This window comes from Struthio camelus, chromosome 16 (assembly GCF_040807025.1).
Source record: "Struthio camelus isolate bStrCam1 chromosome 16, bStrCam1.hap1, whole genome shotgun sequence".
Classification (NCBI taxonomy): domain Eukaryota; kingdom Metazoa; phylum Chordata; class Aves; order Struthioniformes; family Struthionidae; genus Struthio; species Struthio camelus.
The window spans coordinates 17,160,756-17,186,065 of record NC_090957.1 but is presented as its reverse complement, the minus strand read 5'-3'; the positions used below and the strand labels follow the sequence as shown (position 1 = coordinate 17,186,065).

General features: G+C 38.3%; 1 protein-coding gene across 2 annotated transcripts; it reads right to left on the bottom strand.

Annotated features, from left to right (window-relative positions):
* Positions 1 to 3,721: 3,721 nt before the first annotated feature.
* On the bottom strand, positions 3,722 to 24,853 carry NSRP1 (nuclear speckle splicing regulatory protein 1). 2 transcript variants are annotated; one of them, XM_068910585.1, is made up of 7 exons: positions 24,626 to 24,853; positions 23,044 to 23,131; positions 12,018 to 12,074; positions 9,618 to 9,749; positions 8,478 to 8,685; positions 7,730 to 7,838; positions 3,722 to 5,397 (listed from the first exon to the last, which is right to left on the bottom strand). In XM_068910585.1, the coding sequence occupies exons 1-7, from the start codon at positions 24,643 to 24,645 to the stop codon at positions 4,362 to 4,364; spliced, it is 1,650 nt and encodes a 549-aa protein (XP_068766686.1). In that variant the 5' UTR covers positions 24,646 to 24,853; the 3' UTR covers positions 3,722 to 4,361. The 2 variants fall into 2 exon arrangements, with proteins under 2 accessions (XP_068766686.1, XP_068766687.1); XM_068910586.1 differs by having other exon boundaries at positions 9,602 to 9,749; positions 24,626 to 24,671.
* Between the last annotated feature and the right edge of the window lie 457 nt (positions 24,854 to 25,310).

Here is a 25,310-nt window from a genome sequence, read left to right as displayed (position 1 = left end):
GACATTCTGCTTGCTACCTTTTATTAGGAAGGGTGAAGGCAGGGACAGAGATGGTTGTGTTAAATATGAGCCTTATCTGCATCAAAGCCAAAGGTTTATCTTCCAGCCCTTGGAAATAAACTGAAACTAGGAACATTATTTCTAAGGGAATAATTTGCACAGTAACAATTGCAGAAATCACTGCTATTTAGTGCGCAGTACTACTGACATGTTACAGCTTTACAACAGCATTTGAAATGACAAAAGATGCACCTTTAATTTATATTATTTAGACAGTAAAATACAACAGACATTGCCTTTTGGGTGGTTTTAGCGCAGAAGGCTGAGTAACTGCCCAAGAAATGCCATTGTTTTCTAGCGCAATAGAAGTCAGCCAAGAAGCCCTGATCTTAATTCGTGCACTGTTATAGTCGCAGTGTAAAATAAGGCAAGTTTTGTCTGCTTGAATTTCTCAGTTGAAAAACGAGAGAAATGCACTCAGGCTAAAGATGTATTGAAAGAGGCAGAAGTTTTTGAAATCCTTTGAAGATGCAAAAAACAATATAGACATGCATAGTCACAGAAAAAAAAATATTTTTAGAAATTTGCAGTCCAGAAGATCACTAGTGATGCTACATATTTACTTTCTTTTCACTAGAATAATCCAATTTGAGGTCTCCACAGAAACAGGGAGTAAGGAAGCCTTCCACAGCAAATTAAAAAAGGTCTTTCTTTTGCCATATAGTAAAGAGATAAAATACAACCATCTTTTCATTCTACAAAAGCTGAATATGCAAGTCACATTAGTCCCCATTCATTTTTTTTAATGGCAACTTAGTCTCAAGTTTTCTAAATCTTGTTCTTATGGATCACTTCATTTCTTAATACGTTTAGCTCAGTGGCTAGAAAATTGAGAAATTGATTTCATTTATTTTTATTGTTGATTGCTATTTTCTTCCTTTTTTATAACCATCTGAAATAATTTAGAACAACTAACAGTTATCATATAGCTCAGTAAGCTGGCATACCATAAACATAACTTGTCAAAAACCTAGTTATATTGATACCAAATGGGCTGCACTGCAATTAAAAGGGTTTGAGGCAAATAAATTCTTTTGTCTCTTCAACTCACCTTCCACTTACCTACTACATGAGTAAATCCCACCCTATTCTGCATAGTGAAAAGGGAACTTAGGAAACCAGTAAATTAGGAACGTGTTTGCCTTACAAGCAAAGAGTAAAAGAATTAAACTGGAGTTTTAGTTGTACAGAACTAAGTGTTCCCTCTAACTTGTACATGATGCACCTGTATTAATTTATGTGGCTATTTAGTTACAAGTGTTGCAAGCTGATTGTAAGTTATCAGTATGTGCCTTGTACTGTAAACTGTTATTGGAATAAATTTAATATTCATAATCCATCTGTAGGTGTCTCTCGTGTCTCTCTCATGGGAAGTTTTATGCTAGCCTAGAATAGATCCCACTTTTAAAAGCAAAGATAAAACTCAATTTCAAGAAAAAGCAGAATGCGTAGTCCAGTTTACTACACCAACAAGGCCTCTTTGACAAAGAGCAGAGTATTCCCTTTGGTGTCTGAACCTTGGCCCGCTGCTAAATACTCTTTTCATTCTATTCCAACAGAAGATCCAATGTACGTGACATTTGTTTAGACAGAACAGCAAAAGCAAACTCTTCCATGTTTGGAGTAAATGCCTAGTTATTCAATTAACTTGCACATAAAACTTACTCCATTTCAGGTCTTTGCAAACTGGCACGTTTTTGCCTGTAGCTGAACTGACGTTTTACCTAATTACTAGGTCTGATGAACAACATATTAGAGAAATGAACTAACAGATGGTGATACAGTGAAGAAGTCAAAGTCTCAAGACATCAAGACAAAATATTCAAAATAATTTTTTAGACAACATATCTAGAGACTTTAATTATGACTGAAACCTAATGCAAGCAAGTACAAGCTACTTCAGTCTGAACCTGTGTATAACAGGAATTTGGTGCCATGTCACCCGCTACTAGCAATATTAAGTCCCATTAATTCAAACTACGCTTGGACCCTGACCTGAGATCACGAAAACTTAAGGCTGTCTCTGTTCCTACTACTACTACTACTACAGACAGAAAAGAGGTTTTTGAAAGCAAGGAGGAACCCAAACATTATATTCCTTTTCTCCTTTAACGGTCCTCTACTTAAGATAACCAAAGCTTTGACAGCAATATATTCTCAAACATAAGTCCCCCTCTAGAAAGCATTACACTTGCTGTAAATGGATGACCAGCCCAAAGACTGTTTTCTCTTTTTGCTACTGCCAGTCTTTCCTCCAGCTGCAGCAGATATGTAGCAACAAATAAGCTCTCTCCCTGACTGCATTAGCAAAACATAAGCAGAGCTATCCAAAAATCAAAACAATCTCTTCAGTACCTCTGAACATATTTGCAGCGGTTAAGAAGAGCTCTAGCAAGCTAATTTGATTAGAGAACTTTTAAGTGTCAGACCAAAGAGGCTAACAGGCTGGTAAGACAAGGAGAAAGAAAGAAAGAAAACAAAAACAAACAAACAACCCCGCAAACTTTTGGCCAAAATAAAAGACGAAAAGACAAGGTGGCAAAGTCTTTTTTTTTGTTTGGGCTTCACTCAAGAATCAAAAATTGTAGGGAGGATTACTCAAAACACAAGTATTTCTAGTTAAATATATCCTATTCCTAAGGTTAGCTTATATTTCACAACAGGAAAAAAAAGCAAGCATATCATAAGGAAAAGGGGAAAAAAAAATCTCCAAACCAAAAACTCTGATTAGTTCTCTTCTGAGAAACACATTTTATAACGAGAAAAAGGAGCCCAGAGGTTTTGGCAGCATTTACTATAACTGAAGAGGACGCAAGAGCACAGATGACTCAGCTGCTCTTTCTACTATAAACTAACGCAGTTAAGTGGATCACACCGTCAGCCTTCTTGACAAGCTTCTTCAAAATGCCACATTTCAAGTCTGAGAACTCTCCTCTTCAGTCCTGGCAGAACACACCGAGCACTCAAAGAACTAGGCTATCAAAGTCATATTTGAGAAAGCCCCATAGATGTTTTTAGAAGTAAAAGGATTACTACATCAGAACCCTCTTTATTATTACTTCACTCAGCTAATTTAAGAGGGAACAAATTGTTATAGGCATTAATCCTACCACCTCTAAAATAAAAAGTATCTACACATACAGTAGACAATTCACAAATCCCAAAATCTTTGCTACGTAAAGCAGACTGAAAATACTTAAACCATTTCCTACAGGAGCAGTTGATTTTTTATGGTTTTTTCGGTGTTTGTTCTGAAACTAGAGGACTGCCATAAAATGATTTCTAAGTGTTGAAAAACATCCTTGTGGCACTTTTAAAAACGTGTATGTTTGATACTCATTCACCATACGTTGTGGCGCAAAAGTGATAAGTTTACCGAAAAAAAAAAAAATGAACGAACAAGCTACTGGAAAAATGTTGAAAATATATTCTAAAAACTATGACTGTTGCCAGATACCCTGTTTACCAAGTTATAGTTTGGAGAGAAGTTTATTGCTCGTTTATGAACCCTTGAACAGACAAATTGACAAATTTAAGGTACTATTTCAAGCAGAATAAGCAGGTATGACAATAATACATTAAAAAAATTCATGTACCTTTTTCACAGCAAAAAGATGCAGCTTTTTCCAGTAAAACAACATGATTCAAAAAATCCTAGGTATTAGATTCAGTAGGCATCTTATACTTTATTTATTTATGTACATCAGGTTCCCAAAACCAAAGCCCACACACATATTCAAATCCATTTGTTATGGTGTTTTGTTGGCTAAATGCACATTAATACATACAGAGATTTCCTAGATTATTATTCAGGCTGCTTTTCTTGCATTTTTCTCATTTATAGGTCTGTTTTTCATTTTTGAGGGCATCACCGGGCAACAATAATTCTTGGTACGGCCCAAGAACACTGCTGTTTCAGCAGAGCCGATACCATCACTGGCTGGTAAGAGGAGTAGGAGCTCACTGGAGGAGGTATTCTCACCCAGCGCTGTGTCACACCTGTAGGACTGTCCCAGATTCTTCGGATGAATAATATAAAACACACCAAGCATAGGGTATTGAAGGCCAGGGTGGGCAGAAACAGACAAATTCAATACCTTGACTGTATAAATGTACTGAGGTTGTGTATCAAGTGATCCATTAATCCATTTCAAAAGATATTTCTTCTATTATAGAGCACATTTTAAAGAAAAGACAGGAACAAATAACTAGGATACACTTTCACTTCTGTACAAGAGTTCTTGCAGCAGTGGCTTTTCTCTTTTCGTTGAGACCAAGTATTTTTGTCCACCGAAATGAAATTAATCTTCTTCTTTCTCAATGTAAGATTTTGTACTGACACGTGCCATTTGCCTTGCCAAATAGCGATCCCTTGCTGACATGACTGTCTCTTCATTGCTCCGTTTGGCAAATTTGCTTATGCTCTCAGATGGCTTCTGTGCCTGTTCTTTCTCCTCTTTCTCTCCTTCCTCTCCAGCTTTACGTTTTGGCTCTGACAAAATTCCAGAGCTAGAGCTTCTCTTCTCATCCACCTCTCTCTCTTTTCCCTTCCTATGCCTTTCTAGATTAGTCTCTCCATCTTTTTCTAAAGATACAGGACTACTTTCCCGCCTGTCTCTGTATTTCTTTTCATCACTATCATATTTATCTTTTCTCTCTTTTACATGATCTTCCTTTTCTCTGTACATCTCTCCTCTCTCCTTCTCTCTATCACTGCATCTATCTTTACCATTTCTTAACCTTTCCTTTTCTCGTTCCCCTTCTGAAGACTTCTCCTCTCTCTCCTTTGCCTTCCTCCACTCTTTGCTATGCCCTTTCCTCTCTTTTCTTTCCTTCCCTCTTTGCTTATCATCTTGCTCTTCCCTCTTTCTGTAGTTATCCTTACTAGTATGACCCCTGTATCGATGTCGCTCTTCCTTTTCCCTTTGGTGATCCTTTTCCTGGGTCCTACCTCTTCTCTCATAATCTTTTTCCCTGTATGGTTCATCATTTCCTGTTCTGCTCTCTCCCCTGCTCTTAGGAAGATTTGTTTGTGCTTTTGTGCGCAGCTCATCCTCCTCACTGGATGAGCCTGGCGACCTGGAATGCCTCTGGCTCTTGTGATGCTTAGACTCGTCTTCACTGCTCACAGAGCTGTCTCGCCTTTCCTTCTCTTTCAAATTTACTTTACTATTTTTACGTCTCTTATCATCATCACTACTATCACTTCCTAAATCAGTGTCCGCATCTGGATTATCCTCTTCTGTAGCAGAAGGCTTGAGTCTTCGTCTTTCATCTGGACTTTTGTTTCTTTCATTGGATTCATCATAATAATTGCTAGACTTTTCTTCCTTTATCCTACATTTTTTATGTTAAAAAAAGAAAAAAAAAACATTATACAGCTTGAAATCTCAGATGTTTCTAGAAACTGACTTCTGGTCAGGACTTGAGCAAGACTGCAAATAACCGATGCTGCCAAAAAGTCTAAGTAAGCAAATCTATCTGTGGCTCTGGTTCCAGGAGTCCAGTGCGAAGGATCTGTATTAAAAATTTATATCTGGTTCACTGGTGAATACAAGCAGACGAATTTATCTAAAAGAATGAGCATGGTTAAATATCTGGAGCTTCTGTCCAGGGGACAGGACAGAGATTCGTATTCTAGTGTTAGCTCTTTGGCAAGCTATACTTTTTTATTTATGTGTTTATTCCTCTATTCATGTCAAATAATTATCTGCAGAAGAAGCAGGCCTTATTTTTGGTGACAGGGGTAAGAACATAGCTTCCATTATTAGCAGGAGATTTCTTAATCCAGTATTTCTGAAGATCTCACTCTTTTGGTTAAGCAGAAACTAGTATTTTTTTCCACAGCTTATAGATTCTTAAATACAAGAAGAACCACCATCAAGGACAAATTCACAGATTTCCATTTGGGCACTAGCCAGGAAGGTTATGCTTCTTCATTCTTTTCTGACTGAAGGAAATATGTTTAATCATATATGACACGTGCTTTTTCTTTCTTATCCTGTAGCTACAGTAATGGTTTGTGATAAAAATCTCCTTATGAATCAGTGGACCCTCTAGTTAGATTGAATGTTTGATGATGGTCAAAAGTGTGGTTACTCCATGAAAACTGACTTAAAATTACATTGAAGAATTCCATAATTATGCCTTCATTTGCTTTACTAATCCAAATAATTAAAATGACAAGTCAAAAGTGGATCATTTTGAGGGTAATCGATGCAAATTCGAGATCTGAAATTTGAACTGTTGTTTTTGTATTCTACTGTGCTGCCATAAGAAAGAATAACATTAAAATATACACCTGGGCTCATCTGAAAGCCTAGCTGGGAGCACTATATACAGTCCTACTTGTTTTCCTCCAAATTAATTTTATATACAGCTTGCAAAAGGAACACTTCCATAATCTGCAAGATTAAGAAACCACCGTTTCAAAATGATCTCTACATAGTACAAAATGACATCTTCATGAACTGGCTTTGAAAGAAGCGTACAGGCAAGTGGAAAACCTGGCGGGCCAATCATTACAGCCACTGTTTTATAAAGAAATACAACAGAATAACTTAGATTTCATCAATAAAAAGCAGAAACCATGAAAAAAACATCCTGAGTAGCGATCTTTGCCAGACAGCCACAGAAACCAAGCAGATATTGCTCTCTGGTGAAAACCTGATATAGGACATTTTTCCAAGTGTACAGGTATACTAATGACAAACAATTGTGGCCTCAAATTTCACATTCTCCACTTAAATTCAGGAACCTGTTCTGCTTTTCTTCCAGGCTGTAATTTTTACCTCCCATTTCTTTTACACCAATTTTTGCTATTATATGCAATGAGGTGATATATCCTTGTATTAACGGGATAATCTAGAATTCCAGTATTTCAGATAGCTGAGTAACTTCACTGTGATCACACTTGTGATAGCTAGGTTTAAGGCCCATCAAGTGAGTTTTAACCTGAACTAATTGTTTCAAATGATTATTTATTGCATATAATAAATATATCTCAGTCAACATCTTTATCTAGATGATAGACTTTCACATTCTTAACTCCATAAATAATTCAGCCTCATCTGATTACTTTGTTTAAGACTGTACATATATTAATATTTTAAAATATTCACACTGGACTTCCTATATATTTGATTAATTTCCTTTTACTACAGAATCAACACTAAATTTGTTTTTCATACACCTGTGAATGTGGAACGAGGACAAAGCTGGAGACCCACTTCTTTTTTTCCCAGGAAATTCGTATCATAGCACCATTTCCTATGACTTCAAATTTAGAGCACCTTACTTCTCTATGCTCAGTATTTTACCTTTTGTTCTCCACACGATTAAACTAGGCAACTTAATGCAGATTGCCCAGTATTATATAAACCAAAATAAAAACCAGGTCAGAATAATATCAGGCAGTACCACCAGTATGACTATCCCCTTGATACCTTTTAAAACAGCATCCCTGCCCTGCTTGCTTCTGTCTTAAAGGAAAGTCTATGCCACCGATGATCATCAGACATTTTCCAAATAACTCAGCTGCATAAAGTAATACACTTACCCTACCAGTGTTTTAGCATTCCCCCTCTTTCTATAGGGTTCCAATGCTTCCGGCATCACAAATAACCAGAAGCAGCTTTGTATGTGAAACACTCCTGGAATCACATCCTACCTGGCTTCGCGGAAGCTGCATTTAGGCATCTCTTCTTCCCCCACTCTCTGCTTTAAAAGATGTCTGTAAAATCCACTGAGATCCTTCTGTTTGGTCACATCCAGGCACGCTACGGGAATGAAAGTAAGGTTGGAGTTACTGAGTCACAAATACCTATCAGACACTACGCACAAGTGGTAAGGATATCATCAAGAGACTGTGCATCCTGGAGGTTTTCAAAAGCAGACTAGAAAAAACCCAAAGCAACCTGGCTGGAATAGATGAGCTTCTGAGGTCCATTCAAACCTGAATTATTTTATGATCCTATACTCAGAATGCTGAAAATGCAGAAGATTAAAAGTCTACCAAATTTATATTTCTTGTTCTTTATTCTACTCTCTCTCATAGTCCTTTATGCCTATTTCTTGGACACTTCACAGAATGTCTGAAGTAAGGAGTCTAAGCATTGTTGGACCCCAGGCTTACTAGTCTTCCTTCAACCTTTTGAGACCCTTCCTCAAAATTTAGAAGTAGTAACACAAACAGTACTGACACACAAATTGAGGAGCTTGCCCTATTCCTTCTGTAATCTGTGCAAGGGAAAATAACAGACAGAATCTGGTTCAGTACAGATTGCTATCTATTACTTTTTGGTATTTGTGATATTTTAACTATCTCACAGAGAGTCCAGGATGACAACACTGTAAGTCATATACAAGGCCTTATTTCTTTTTAAGCAGGAGTTATACTGATTCAGTGTGAATCTCACCCTCCAGAGCTGCTTCTCTTCTTTCTCTTTCCTCCTCCTCAGCCCTTTCTTGCAGCTTCTTTTTATAGGCTGAAGTCACAAAGGACTCTTTGTCAGCAAACTCTCCTCCTTCCATTTCACGCTCTTTCTGAATTTTCCTTTCCATCCTTTTTTCTTGTTCCTTCTTTCTAATCTCAGCTGCTTTGAGGATATTTTGGATGTATCTGGGCTAGAATAAATGAGGGAAAATGTATTACATTGAAAGATAATTAAGGTGGCTGGGAAAATACAAATTGGGATTACTAAAAATGTTGAAGAAAGTTTGTAACAGAAGAAAAACAACAGAAGCTAGTCTCACACTGTTTGACAGCAATCTGAAACTGTCATCCCCTTTTAGGACACTCTCATGGCATGCTTCCCTTTAACAACAAAGGAGGCTGCTGCAATCAATTAACACTTCAGCCTAGCTTTCACTAGGATGCATTTGGCTGAGTGAAATCAAATGTTTTGATTTCCCATCCCTCTGACTTCTGTCTTGTCATAATCTTCCCCTTCTATTACTGCAAGGGAGTCAGATGCTTTCTTTTGTATCTGCCATAACCTGACAAGTGTTTTCAAATGAAATGAGTAATAATGAAAATATGATGTCAGGATAATTCAGCAATGCTTTGAAGCAGTGTTGGGCTATAGAAATTGGCTCACATTTCACCAAAGACAGGTAATTACTTCAGTCTTCCAACAGTCCTTCTGTAAGCTCACTAGTGAGTGAGCTGGACAGTTTATGCTCGTTGGCTTAATAACAAAAGCCTTTGTTATCAGAAGCAGTATTCTTGCAGTGCCCATTGGCTCTAATCCTACTATCCCAATATAACAGTCTCTTTAGAAATGCACAAGTATGATACACATCCTAAATGGGCAGGAAACATGGAGATTCTGCTGCCCTCCAGAATACCACTCGAGCAGGACTCTGAAATGTCTGATAAACAGTTTTAGCAAAATTCTTACAAATTACTATCTTATATAACAGGATCTGAGCATAAAACTTGTATGCCCCAGGAGAGAATACATTTAGCTTACTAAGCCAAAGTTTAATTTTAAACAGTCATAGTTATTCCTAGCATACATAGATAAGACAGACAGCATACATTTTCAGGTATGGACCTTTTTCTCATCTTTTCCTGATAATATTTTGGCATTATTTTCTTTCTTCTTCTGCTGCATTTCATCATAAATACTGTCATATTCGTACACTGTAGCATCTTCTGCCAAAGCCTTCTGAATCTCCAATTTAGTCTAAATGAGGATAAGAGAGGAAGGGAGGAAAAAAATTACAAAAATGAAGCATGACAATCATATATTTTCAAACATTTTATTTCTATATTGTAATTTAAAGAAATCTACATTACAAACCTATCCATTAAAATATCGGGTGGAAATTAAAAACTGTCAGATCTACAAAGTCCTTGAACTGGTACTAGGCTTGAGAACAGGAACAATCATCAGTAGCGCGCTTTGGCTATTCTAATTCCTGTACCTACAAACAACAGTCAAAACCATACCAAAACCTTCATAATGAATAAGCTGTCCCATCATATAACTAATATATTTTTTTAATTTTATTGTCTGTTTTCATCCATAGGCATCCCCTGCAAAGCTCCAAACAATAAATATGTACCAGTATGATCTGGGTTGCAATTCCATATTTCACAGTTCTATCTTCCGTTTACAAAGTCAAGTTCCAAGCCAGAACTATAAAACAATACAGTTTTTAAAAGCCCCATTTAAAAAAAAAAAAAAAAGAAGTATACAACTAGAGATCTGATCTACTGCTAACAGAAGAGGAATGCTGACTGATAACCACACAAATTTCTCTCAGGCACACATTAGCTCCATCAAAAAGAGAAATATGTTAAATGCACGATGCATAAATATCTTTTCCTCCTCTAGCTATGTCTTTCATTCGTTTGAGGTTTTTTTTAAATGTAAAATACTTGTTTCTTTTGTAAAACTTAGTCCTGAGTTACAGTACAAGTATCATGGTTTGTAAATATTTACAAATTAAATAACACAATACCTTGTCAACTTTAATCTCTTTGTGTTAGTGCTTTCTACAAACAAAAACTGAGAAATTCATTCTAAAAAGATGACTACATCCTATGCCACAAAATAAAATGCAATATCTTGAGTGTTTAAATGCTTGTATTGAGTAAACATAAGTTTTATTATGTTTTAAATTATGATCAGCTCTGCATTAAACCTCAGTTATACAGTTTGCATTAGGCAGTTTTTCAGCTTCTCTGCTCATAGCCAAAAGAACTTCAGAAAGAACAAACCTGCCCAGAAAAGTGGAATAAAAACCTTTGCTAAAAGAAAAGCTCCCATTTCACCTTTGCCAAGTTGAAACTAGAAAATTATTGGTCTCATTTTAAAGAAAGTCTTGTGCTGCAGAAAGCAATACACAAAATTATAGAATTATGTGGCAATTTAAAAAAGGCAATTAATTTTCAAGATACACAACTACATTTCTGCAATTATTTAGTAGGGTGGAAAAAGTATTATGTTACCATTTCATCTCCCCAAATGCAGAATACCTTAAATTCTGTTTATTATCAGAATTCTGGAAAATAATCACGAGCATGTGCCTTCTAGTAAAGATAAATGAGAGATTTTATAATATCCTTTATCTCTTGACTACCGTCACAAAAAAAACCAGCTCAGTTACAAGCAGCCTTAACTTTAGAGGACATGTATGTGGAAACCTACAATTATGCAACAGTAATTTCATTCCATAACCACAGGAAGGTAGAATCACATTTTATTTGATTCCGTTATTTTGACCACATTTAATTACAAATCAAATAATTTGAGTTATATTTGCATTTGGTGAAGACAGGAGGCCAAAAACAGTGGGGGACATTCTCACTTCCTCTGCCTTTTTTAGGGATGCTCTAGGAAAAATTGGGAAACGCACTGCTTGACAGATGTGCAGAATCCGCAGAATGCATGGCAATAATTTTCGGATGCACTACCACATAAAGAAGCAGAAAAAACCCCACACTAGCTAAACTATTTATATAGGAAGTTTAAGAAAGGAAGGTATTTTATCAATATGACAGAAACCATACAGAAAGGCAGTTCCACATACACTGACATCATTAGCAAAGCCAGATTAGAAAGTTCCTCTGCTTTGCTCACTCCAGCTGGTTATTTTTTCCTGTCTCTGTGGCCCATTTCGTCCTCTGTCCACACCATTGCTTGTGAGCATGTACTGTCAACCTGCTTATTTCACAGGTCTCATTAACAGTGCAGATTCTTCATTCATTATCCCAGAACAACTGAAAGTGCAGGAATAAAAGGACAGGAGCTAGAGATTCCTATTCTTAGCTAGAATTTCTGATAGCTTTGCCACCAAAGAAAACATGCCTGGAACCGCACCTCTGTTGAGCTGGCTCCCTGAAGACAAACACTCAAATGCAGGTAAAACCATCATTTAGCTGTGAATATTAAATTCAGTAATTTCCTAACTTGCCATAGGCCTGAGGAGTCCCTATCACAGCTTACCTGTTTCATTGCTTGTTTTTTCAATGCTTCTTTCTGAAGACTTTCACCAACAGATGTCTAAAAGATGGAAACATTGCAGGAGTAAAGTTAATAATACCGAAATAGCCCATGGTATTTTTCTACTATTCTAATGGACAACTGTTAAATAGTCTCATTACATCAGCCTGTCTTGGAGTATTTTCCTGAAACAGTATTTTCCTGAAAGCAAGAAAAACTAAAAGGTCATTCATAAACATACAATGAATCGGCCTTTTCCATGAGCAAAACTGCAATACCTCAACATATATACTTATTTTATTACAAAAAACAACAGTGCTGAGTTTAAAAATACAACTTTAATGAACGGTGTACCTCAAAAGTTGCACATAATTTGATGCTGTTTCACAAAACAAGCAATCCCCGTTCAATAAATGCTCAGAGACATGAGGAGGTCCATGACAACTGTTTTTTCCCCCCAAAGACTTGCTTCAACCACTGCCAAACAACTGGTAGAAAAGATACATCCCACAACTAAGACAAGGATCAGTCTACTGGTGCAAGAATCTAGCCTATCAGCAAGCAAAACATCTAGAAAAGGGCATTTAAGATTGAAACAGATTCCTAAGAGGAGGATGCTTGCAATGTGCCTACTTATTCTCGAAAACACTAAATTTCCCTTTTGTTGCTACAAAAGAAAAGGGGGAAAAAGGGAAAAAGGAAAGCACTGAACTCCACCCTCAAGTTAAAAGAAATTGGAAGTGAATCCTCCCTACCAAGCTGTGTATCAAAAATGTTGTTAATGTTACTGGAAACTGTATGCTTGTGAATACAGAAGGACAAATATTCTCAGGGGTTTTTTAAATTATATTTCTATTAATCTGTGAAATAGGTAGATGCTGTTCAGAACGTACAGTTTCCAATCTGTACATTTAACCAGAAGCACAATAGTCACGAGCCAACATTTTTACTGACAATCATATGAAAGAACTGTATTCACAGTCAGAACCAAATATCCTAAAGGATTTTGGTGCTTATTTCAAGTTGGTCTGTGCCATCAGTACTGTCTTTTTAAAATAATAAGAATGCTGCTAGTTTGAACAAGTACTCTGAGCATTGATGTCTGATTTTAATTTTCAAGATTAATATGCTAGAAAATAGCAACAGTAATCTTTCTTGGGAAAAAAGAAAACCACTGCTGAAAAATGTTTTCTTATCATCATTCTTCCTTTAAAATAAATGAATAAAATCACATTTTAGGTAGTTTGTATTTTAATTCATGTTGAACTAGACTGCATATCTTTCTTCTCTCAACCAATAGAAAAATATTCTTTACTGAATAGATTCACTAAAAATGACAGGAATCATAGTCTTGTTTACGCAATTAGATATCACTTAATCTTATAAAACAGAAATAGGAAGCAAAAATCCTTTTCCATTTTGGCAACTTCCCAGGTTTTGCACCTTTGAATAGAACATACTCGATACCACATTTTAAAAAAAGAAAGATGGTGTAACCAATTGTTAATTAAAAATAAAAACTGAAAACCAAGTAGCGGGAAGCTTGGAAGCAGGAACTAGGATCTTCTGAAATCAAATAAACCAAGTACAATGTAAATTCAAATAGATCCACTGAACAAAAGAGCTTTGTATTTCATTTGGTGCTTAGAGAATAATAATCCATCGTGACCCCTTTTTCTTGTACTGTTGAAATTTTAACATGACAGATTGTAAACAATTCAATTCTTTTTCACTAGTTTCTTACAGAAACACAGAACAAGTTCTGCCATGAGTAGCAGAATTAATGAAGTATCGTTTTATATAGCTTTGTACAATCTGCCTCCATTCCCTTTATCATCATCAGAGGTATCCTGCCTGCTTGATTTGGCAAGTGGGCAGCACTCTGTGTGGTCAAAAACTACCACTGCACTGAGCAGTCAGTCAGCTGTTCCTTCTCAAAATGGAGAAGGATTTAAAAAAAAAAAAAAAAATCACAAAACCACCTCTATGTCTGTCCCTTTACCCAGATGCCAGCTTTCATGGAAACTAAAGGAACCCAGCATCTTTGGACCTCTGCCACCTAACAAATATGGTTAAGAGTGGTTAGTGAGTTCAAAAGGTATATGAGAATAACTAACAGGTAAACACAGTGACCATAATTTTTTTCTGCTGTGGGGTCGGGAAGAGGGGGACTTGAAAGCTTCTGTGTAGCCATCTCTAAAAAAAAACTGAAAGGCAGTATCTTGGAGGGACATCAGGTAATTCTGAACTCAGCAAGAGAAAAAAGAAGCGAAGGCAACGCTGTCAACACTGAGAAAAGTACATATGGTATCACATAATAGTATCCACTGAATTCTACTTACTCAGACTCATTTCCTTACTTCCATATATGCTATGACTTAGTTTTGTGAGTAATTCTATAATCGAAAAAAACAAAGAGATGAACTATTCAAAAATATTCCTTCATAGCCCTTGCTGAGTAAGGGACTGACAGACAAGTGGAAAGGAATTTGAAAGCTTTAGTTGCTCTGGGCAGAACAGACTTAGACAAAATCCATCTCTGGTTTCAAAGCGTTAAACCTTATATGGTTAAACTACAATAAGAAAGTGAAAGCATGAGGTGCATTTTGGAGGGGAAAAAAATGCATTGATTCAGTTATGCTTATCACTAGAAGGCAGTAACTCTCTCTCTCTCATCCAGTTGTAGATAACCTGGTAACGAAGCAGATCGCATTTGAGGCTTTAGGGGGCTGAGCTGGGCAGACATTAGCAACACACTCACAAAAAGTCCACTGTTATATCCATAACTACATCCTGTGTGTTGCAGCTTGCTGTATTATTTGGACTAGAGTTGCATATATTCCTCTCATTCAGTTCTTAGTTGGTTGTTTGACTGGGGGAAGCGGATAAAGGACTCTTTGGTTTAAAATAATGTACATGAATCCTGGTTTCAGTCATCATGTATTTTCCTGTGGCCTTCAGATCGAATAGCTGATGTTGAGAAATATTTAAAATACTAGACTTAATATTCAATGTCATATGTTTTCTTCTAAAAATACCATCTAGAAAGCAGTATGATTCTCTTAGTATAAGCATCTATTTTCAATTGGCAGCGGAGTACACATCAGCATTACACAGAAGACCTGGACTCGCTCCCAGCTCTTGGGGAAGATGATGGTCCTCTGCTTAACATATGAAGTAACATAACTGAAGGATTCCTTTATCAGACCCTCTTACAGTGGCTATACAGAAAGCTAGCTAAACAGTAAGGAATCTCCTCTGCCGTCTGCCAGAAAGCAGGAGCTCAATGAATGAGGAAAGGAAAAACAGTTTCTGCAATTATATTTAAATTATATTTATATAATTATATATTTATTTTTTATTTATATTTATATAAATCAGCTTCATTCCACTCAAATATTTGAAACTGTTTAGAATGTTTTCCTTGTCCTACAAGAAATAAATGCACTGATCTATAAAGATTATGCAAACACAGAAGTAATACACAATCCTCATTATTGAACTGTAAAGAAGTTCACCTGTGATTTGTTTATCCAGAACGGCAGTAAGTTTGCAAAAAACAAACACCTTCCCTAGGTTTACGGTTGACAATTTCCTGTTGTGCTATGAGCCCTGATAGATGAGAACTTCCTGTTCTTTTGTATTGTTTTTACTTATCAACTGCCCATTTATTAAAGGTCCTACAAGCTCAGCAATCTGTCTCATACTTTCTGTTTCCCTGCAGTCAAGCTATTCTTTGGAAGCACAAAGCTTGTAGTTTAATATTTTCTGGATGGAGAAAACGTTTTAACCCTATCCTGTGAAACTGTATAGAATCCATGCAAAATCCAGAAATCTTAGAAACAAGACCCAACAGTACACCAGCCCTACAGAGGCATGAAAGACAGCCTGTATGTAAAAAAAACATAACAAAATAAGTGGCCCAACATCTACTAATGTTTTTACTGTGCCTTCCCATTTCTTTCCTCCTACAGATACCTTTTCCTTCAGGGTTCTTAAGCACTTGAACTACCTCCTTATTTTTATGCAGCAGTTAGCACCTCTTGTAAGTAAGTTGCTTCTTAAAACGACTTCCTTACCTTACTCCTACCTAAGCAAAGAAGAACAGGCGTTCAAGCTACTAACCAAGGTTTCTGGCTTATTTCTGGTAAGTTCAAATCATGCTAACAACATACAAACCATTTACAAAAAGCTCAAGTCAAAGTTCGAATCATCTACAAAAAGCTCAAGTCAAAGTTCCAATCAAATATTTAAAAAGATGATTCCACAAAGGAGACAACTAACAAATTTCACTTTCTTACAAGTTTATCTTGTATGGTCTCACTACCTTCCCACCATAATGTCCCAGTCTTCCCACACCTGCGGGTCCCATTTGCCATTCCTTTGTTTCCCTCTGCATCTTCTGCTTCCTCCCACCTCACCTTCCTGCATCTTCAATTTCCTCTTTTATCTCCAAATCTTCCCACCATTGCAAGAGCTCTCTCAAACATTCTTTATGGGCTCCTATAATAGCGGAAGCTGCCTCTCACGTTCACTGAATAGCCCAACTACAACATCTCAAGTGCTATCCCACACGCACACCCCTGAAACAGTCTGAATTTCTCCTCATGTCCATGAGTGCTTTCATTTGGATCACCTAAGAGGCAATGCATGTTGTGAACGGTCAACATGTAGGAACCCGATTATCAGCTAAATGGCACAAACAGGCTGACTAGGCAGCCAGCCTTCCGTGTCCATGCCAACCAAACAGAAATGATGTGGGTTGAGGTCATCTTGCCTTTCCCCTCATCAGGGCATTAGCATGGTCTTTGTTCTGAAGCTAGACATGCCTAGTCCCGTCAAATTTGCTTGAAATTGGGCAGCACGTTCAAGAAGTTACTAGGGGCAAATGTCAGACAATGACTTGTCTAAATCTCTTTTTAGGAAACTAGACCAAAAGAAGGACAGTATATCATTGAATTGAATGTGCTTTGTTCTCTGGGTTCTATTTACTCTTCTGATCTGTTAGCCATCTCATCTGTTCTTGACAAAAAGCCAGTTGCTGGCTTTGGGTTTTTAGCAGCAATTCCTTCTAAATTCTGCTATAAATTACATAATTCCTAGAACAGCAGGTGTGACACCATTTCCAGCATAATCACAGAAGACAAGTCTTAGACCTGTAACTAATATAATTTTTGGTAATGAAGCTAGTTTCTAGCAAGTTACAGCCTTAATTCTACATGAGTTTATATTTTTACAGTGGACAAAATCTGAAGTTGAAAGCACCTGTGAAAAAATATCAGTACAAACATCTTAAAAGATGCTCCCAAAGTACAGGAGAAATGCCTAACTTGTTTTTTCCCATTGACTTCCAAAGGAAGTATGAGACCAAAAAATTCTGACATAAAAGATATTCAGTTAATAATAGTTATTATTAGTTGCATATTCTGCCTCCTAGGGAAAATGATTTGTGGTTGCTACCTAAACCTCACATATGGTATTACTGATATTCAGGGTAACAGATCACCCTATCCCTTTGTTAAAACTAAAAAAAGATGCTGCTCCTCTAATATAACCTGCTATGAAACACCCATGAGGAGGCCTTGCCCTTTAACATCGTTCTTCTGAATTCTCCACATGCTGTTTTCCGGTAGACACACAAAATAAGTTATCTTTCTTTAATGTGAAATTCATTTTAAAGGGAAATGAAATTGCTTTAATGACGTCAGACAGATTAAAGGTAGCTTGATTTTAATCTCTCACTACAACCATCTAGTTTTAACGGGATGTGCAGAAGAGTATTCGACCAAACAGCAACAGCAGGATAGTCTGGACTATTACTTGATCAGCAAGTGAAAGACACCCACGCAGTCAGTCAGTTCCCAGAAAGCAAAAACTTACATTTATGGTTGTGAGATCTTCAGGCTCATGTCAGGATTTTTGGATTCATTACACTTTGGTATCAAAACAGATCTAAAAATGAGCTAGTTTTAATTAAACCTACTTATATATTTAGTTAAACCTACTTATGTATTTAGCAACAGATCATTAGGGCTTGCCCACCTAGAAACTTACATTATCATACTATATATAGCCTGCACACAGACAATTACTAAACTAAATGAGACTCAAGCCTTCATTAAAAAGAAAGTCAGACAACAGATTCATCTCAATTCATATGCTATCCTAGCCACAGCCACTAACAGAAGAGAAAGAATGTGGAAAACAAGTCATGTAAATAATTAGCTTTCCTCAGCATACCCCCCTCAAAGCTTCCAGCAATGAGAAGTTTAGGGACTTCCTGAACTGGAGGATGCACCTGGACCACTGTCTGACACCAAAATGCATCCCTTAATTTGACTAATGACTTTCTGAATCCACTTACATTTTTGGCCATGCCACAGTATTCTGTGGCATGGAGTTCCACAATTTAATTATACATTGGGGGGGGGGGGGGAACATAACAAAATCCCCTTCCTTTTGTTCAGATTAAACCAGTTACTTGGTCATTCCATAATACACCCTACTTCTCATATTATGAGAAACAGCAAAATCACTATCTTCTCTGAATCACTGACAATTTCACATACTTCAGATATTCCTCTCCACTTCCTTTTCCTCAGTAATCTCTTTTCAAAGACCCCCTAGTCTATTTACTTTCATTCTGCCTAAAAACTGTTGCATAAAATCTGGCCATAATCATTACTCATTCCCTCTCTACTCTTTTTTTAGTTATGCTTTATCCTTTTTGAAAGTGAACAGAAGGAGCTGCAAGCAAAAACAAAGTTCCGAGTCTACAACAGCATATAGTTTTCTCCTTGTTTTCCGGTATCTTTTCCACGCTTTCTTAAACACTCCATTTATCTTTTGGTTGGTCACTAAAAACGAAGCTGATAACTATCCACGTTGACTCCAAGATATCTTTCCAGAATTTAGCACCTATCATGCTGTATGCACATTTAACTTTTCATCTGCACATTACATCCTGTAGCAACGAATCAATGTCAAAAGGTTGCCTGGTAAGATAGAGGAATGTGTGTTGGATAATTCTGGTACAATAAAGAAGCAGAAGTCTTCCCTGCTGTAACATGAGTCTCAATTTACACAGAGATATTTCAACTAAATTCCAGTTATACTATAGAATATGAAACAGTGCACTGGTAATACTGAGAAACCATCTCTGAAAAGGCAACACATGAACAAAGGGGATAATTTCTTTGGAGGAAATGGAGCGATCACAAATGAGAGTAAGCCAGAACAGAAAATTATTTCTAACATCTCATTATTTGTTGCTGTAACATGTTATTCTCTGTAAGAGGCTTTCCTAGGGGTAACAATCTTCCCAAAATTTTTTAAGACAGTAAGAATTCCTTATCACTATGAAGACAAATAATTCAGAATTATTTGGATTTGAAATAACTGGAATTGCCTGGTTTACTTTTTCCCAGCCAGTATGGTATTCCCAGAAAATTTCCAGCCCACACGTTTTGCTTGTTATGAACTAACCTAAACAGCCATCTCCGTCAGTATCTAACATCCACTGATGTCCTCACCCACAGCAAATAGAGTTTATTAAAAAAAAAAAAAAAATCACTTTCAAATTCCTTCAGCAAGGGTACAGGCAATATCTTAATGAAATATGCAGAGTAACACTAAAAAAAAAGTGTGTGGGGGGGAAGTTTGGTATCTAATACATAATCACAGACCAAGTCAGGTGTGCAGATTTCCAAGCACGAACTTTATTAGAGTTCAGTTAAAAATACACAATCTCCAGACATTTGAGATGTAGTTCTGACTGATAAGGTAGCAGACAGGAAATGAAACCCCTCCTAAATGCTACTCCTTATCTTGAAAAGCTCTGAAATTATTACTGAACTAATAAAGTAATTTTGTTTTTTTTTTAAATGATCTTCTGTGATAAAGGCAGTTATGAGATTATTACTTTTTGCTGGGTATGTACCATACTGATGCGCATGGCAACTTCTAAGAGTCTTTAGAGCAGACGCTGGTAGTGAATGTGTCAGCCTTTACAATTCCTTTGAAAGGAGGAAACCTTAATCTGTTAAGCTAAAAGTTAGTTGACAGCACCATATTATAATTCATTATTTTGCTTTCATGTTTAGATATTAATACGGAAACTACAAAAATATTTACAGCATGTATTTTCCTAAAGCTTTAGAGAACACCATTCTCCATTAGTGTTTTCAACATGTATTGGAAGTATTTTGGGTAACAGCTGATCAGCTGAAGAGTGTAACACAAATCAAAGAGTAACCAGCTTTTCTTTTTTTTTTCCACATGTGAAAAATCAAACCCCAGAGGATTCTGCTGTGGTAGAGCTTCATATTGATGCTTTATCATGTTTTTTTTTTTTTTAATCCTTTCATTCTATGTGAAAGGACACACTCCCAGACTGAGCGTCTGGCAAGAGCATCTGGCAGCAGAGGGACAGACAAACCTGTTCTGCCATATGCTTCCTGTGTAACCTTGAGCAAAGCGCTTAGGGCCAGATCTCAGAAAAAGACAGATTAACTCAAACTCTTAAATTCCAAATAGATCCAGAATTACAACTTGAAAATATGCAATCCAGCTGATAACTCAACTCCAGAAGCATCTCAAGTTTACAGGTTTCTTAAGTTTTCAATATGCAGGTACCACAGTAATCCAGTGTTCTCCTTCTGCATGCCTGAAAGTGCCCAGATCACAAAAAGGATGAGAAGTTCAGCTCTTAGCACATGCTTAACTCTGCTGGGATTCAGACTGGACATCCCTCTTGCTCAGCTCCCCAAAGCCAACTTGGTAAATTCAGAGCAGGTCCAATAGGTTAAGTTCTGCACAAAATACCAACAAATCCTATATAAAGGAATCCCTGCTGTTTGCCATTGCGACGACTGTGCTTTTCATCGCAGCAATAAAAGAGCCAGGTGATAACCACTCTGCCCAGCACGTGAGAGACTAGGACCCAGTTCTTCCCTATGCCTGCAAGAATTCAAACTCGCACCTCAGGAAAGTGCTCTGAGGCTGCAGGGTATTTTACAAGGAGGCCACTCCTTCCTTCCTGCTTAAGCCATTCTCTTTTTCTGGAAAGCATTCAAAATGCACTGGCCTAAAGACAAAATGCAAAAGTGAAAAAATGCAAGATAGCCCCATACTCGGGGAAGGTCCCAGTTCCACCTCTAGGACTTCTTACACATCTTAAGAATAATTTAGTGTTTAACGATAATAGCCTGCTTCTGTGCTTAGGATTTGAAGCATGTGGGTTCAGTCCCTTGATGCAGAAAAGAACACCAAATCCTGAACTGTCACAGACAGGGAAAGTTCTCCTGCCATTGAGCACAGTGGATCCACTCCTAACTGTATTAGCTGTGTTTAAAGGAAAGCCTCTCTTTAGAGCCATGGGGCCAGCCATGAGCTCAAATGGAGCATTTCCTGACAGTGCTGAGGACAGCAGCTAAGGGAGGAAAGAGATGCTACTTAAGACATGCTGCTGTCCTCTGTGCTTCCTGTAAGCTGCACTGAGGCAGCTACACGTTCAGCGTACAGGGTTCAGCTGTTATTACTAGGAAGCACCTTACCCTCGCCATGCATTGTATAAAAGGAGCTCAGCAGTGTTCTGGATGCTACAGTGGAAGCAGGCACACAAAGGTTAAGGATTGCTAGACCCAGGCTTGCTGTAAAATACAATAAACAACAGCTACTCCACCCAGAACTTGAGGCTAATACATAAAAAACTGTTGATAATAGGAGTCAGAGACTGATAGAGATTATTTGACACCTTATTAGCACTGTTTTTTTCAACCACACAGAAGAAGGTGCCTAAGTGCATTCGGGGAAGCTCTTGAGAAGTAAAAATAACGTTTCTGTAACAGGGGTTATAAAGATACTAAAATTCTAAATGTTAACATATTAAAACGTTAAAATTCTAGACTATATCTTAACTTTATTGCGAGGCGGGAGGGTGAAAAAGTTTAGTGTGAGCATATTGACTTTATGATTAAATTAACACCAGGAATTCCTGATAGATAAAAAACAGAAAACAGTAACCATAGCTTCAAAAAGCTCCATCTATGTGCAGAGTCCATCTCCACAGTTCTGAGTTTCTACTCTTTACCTATAAACCACGGAGCTACTTGTTTTAAATTGTTTGGTTATAAAACAAGTTGAAATACAGTCTATTTTAGAAGTTGGGTATCTGTAAAGATATACAAATCAGCTTTATACACCAAGTCAGTTCTTAGATGTTCCCCATGCTGAGAGCAGTACATAGAGAACTGTAATTTTTATGGTGTGCAGCACCCTCTACAGGGGCAGGTAGAAAGTGTTTATTTTGGAAAAAAAAAGGAAACTAAGGAAAGGGATACTATCACCATCATGCAATAAAATCATACAAATCATACATCATAGAATATCAATAAACTTTGTGATCATAGAAAGGCTGTATAGTGTCTGATCTAATAACACATTTCAAGTGTTATTAGAATTACAAGTAATACTCTTTTTTATTGCCTCCCCCCTCCCCCTTCTTTCAATCTTTGATTTGTCCAGCTTGGACAGTAACATTCACTGAAGTTAGCTCTGCTTTGATTTAAAGTGAGTTCCCACTTAAAAAAATCAGTAATAGCAAATTTGGGTGGAAAGATCAATATTAAAACACACTTAACAACTATACTTCACACTTAATACTTTAAAACCAACAGTTGATCACTACTGGTGTTTTTATTTGTAGATATATTTACCTGTGATAACCAAACAATTTCTTTACGAGCTAGACGCTGTTAACTCTTGCAAAGAAATGGCCACGTAAGTGTGATTACCTTTTGGAAGAACTGACAGAAAGTAAGTAGGCACCAAGTTATCACTTCCATTAAACCCAGATCATATTTCACAATCACAACCAAAACGACGATGCATCTCTTAGTAACTTTGCTGTAAGGCTGATGCTGGCATTAGGGTTGCAAAAACACTAATAAGTATTAAATAAATTGTAATAAATAAAACAAATAATTTCAATAATATGGGACAAATTTCAGAAGAAAATTGATGAACTGACCTCTTCATCAGAGTCATCTGCAAACACTGAAAGTTTCTTCATAGCAAGATTTTTCTGTTGCATTTTTTGGGGCAAAATGAGCCCATATCTAGGAAAAAAGATTAAAAGTTGCCCTTAATATTATTTACAATAAAACATACAGCATGTTCCAAAATAAAAATCCACCATTCAATTTGAGAAGCAAAAGATCAGCATCAACACAATGCTATCAAGTACTGTTCTGACCAGTACCTGTAGCAGTGCACTCAACTTTGCCACACACTTGTCAGCTTCTCCCATAGCTTCTTTTCTGTGTAAAGTTTCTGAATACTACAACCTTCCTAAATTAGGCCACAAAATCCTCTCATCCTGTGTTTTCTAAATAGTGCTTCACACCCCCACAGAGAAGTAAGAAGTGACCGCTTTTTAACCTGCAGAGATTCAGTTTTATTGTACAGTACATACTCCCTTGTAATTAAGTTTGCCTGAAGAGTAAATATTTCACATACTTTGCATGAGACTGTAAACCACTGATAACAGAGTTACAGCTCTGGTAAAAGACTGAGAGCCAGCTTATGTCATGCAGAGAGATCAAATAACTATATATACAGAACTCCTGTGCTGACACAGCAAACATCTGCGGTGTTTTCAGTAATCACCCATTTCTCATTCAAGAATTTCTCTTCCACCCGCCTTTCCCTGAACACAGTTAACGTTTCATTTCTACAGCATCATGGAGATCTCCAGCTTAACTCCACGCTCTGTGAAGAACTATTTCCTTTCATCTGTTTTGAGCCTGCCCCCACTAGCTCTATTTGCCCCTGGTGTGCAGAGAGCAGGCCAAATTGTGGTCCTGCCACACCAGAACCACATCAGTCCCAAGAGTTCAGCAGGGAGTTGAAGGGTAGTGGCTGCACAGCTGTTTGTGTGGGACTCCTAAGAGGATTCTGCTTCATAAGAGTCAAAACTCCCCTGTGTCAGAACAACTGTAGCCTCCACTGCTTTTTCACTTATGGGGTTTTGTTTTCATCCCTTTAAAGTAAATGTAGTTTTAAATTCAGAACAATATAGCAAGGTTACAAGAAGCGCAGAGTAGATCTATCTTGCTTTGGGTCTAAAGCACAGCCCCAGCTTAACGGCAGCATCGTGCTCACGCTGCAGAACTAAACGCTTCTGCTACGTTTACAAAGAAATTGTGAAAAACAGAAGGCAGGAGACTGAAGGAAGGGCGCTCACGGTGGGAACCGGCTGCCGAGGCCTGCAGTCCCTGAGGGCTCCAAGCACAGAGATTTCCGTGCCCAGGCCGCGCCCCTGCTCCTCCTGCCCCTCGAGGGCCCAGGGCAGCCATCAGCTCCCCGGCTGCGAAGAGCCTCAGGCGCCGGCCCCGCGTGACAGAGCGCGGCCCGGGCGGGAGGAGCGGCCCGGGCGGGGGGCTCTGTCAGGCCCTGGGGCCGAGGCGGGGCCCTGCCTGCGCCCGCCCCCGGCCGCGGCAGCCCCCGGTCCCCCCAGCTGCTGCCCTGCGGAGCAGGGCCTGCCCGGCCCCTCCGCCCCGAGGCGGCCGGCGGCGGCGCGGCCGCGCAGCCCCAGCGCCGCCCTCACTCACTGTTTGCTCGGCGCCGCCATCTTCTCCCGGCAACCGCCGCCGCGCGGTGGAGCCGCCTGCAGTTCCGCGGCCGCGGATTCCTCACGGCCGAGGCGCCCCCTTCCCCGCCCGCCCCGGGGGCTCCGGCAGCCGCCCGCCTCCGGCCCTCTCCAGCAAGGAAGCAGGGAGCGGGTGGGGCCGGGAGAGGGTGTCAGAGGCTGGGGACTTTTTTTTTAACGGCTCAAAGGCGAGTGGCGAAAGTGCCGATGGAGGGGGCGGGCGGTACCGGGAAGGGGGAGCCCCCCATTCCCCCTCCCCCGGGGCTGCCGTTCCCGTTCGGGACGGGGGAGGGAGAGGTTTAGAAATCAACCCGCCACCACCAATTATAAAATACCTGGTCGACGGCCCTTTTTGCTACTAAATAAAGAATGAGGAGTTTAATTTCCCCAAATTTTATTGAAAATGTGTTTCTGCCCAAAGAAACGTTATTGCAAAGATGAAATCTTGCTACAGACAGCGAACTTGGCTGTAATCTCAAGCTTTATCCCAATAAGAAAGCTTTTTTTACTATATTAAAAGCGTAGGGCTTTTCTGCGCCCCATTTAGAAGATTTTTTTAACAGTTGATTAACAACCTTTATTTAAAATTATTCCTAAAAAGTAATTTAAGGACACTGAATCTTGAAAAGTTTTGCTGTATCATTTAT

Excerpts from the sequence above, each read along its gene's own strand:
- NSRP1 (XM_068910585.1), bottom strand. The coding sequence starts at position 24,645 with ATGGCGGCGCCGAGCAAACA. Across the intron at positions 23,132-24,625 it reads ATGGCGGCGCCGAGCAAACA|ATATGGGCTCATTTTGCCCC; the intron begins GTGAGTGAGGGC and ends CTTTTTTCCTAG. Across the intron at positions 5,398-7,729 it reads TGCAGCTTCCGCGAAGCCAG|GATAAAGGAAGAAAAGTCTA; the intron begins GTAGGATGTGAT and ends TAAAAAATGTAG.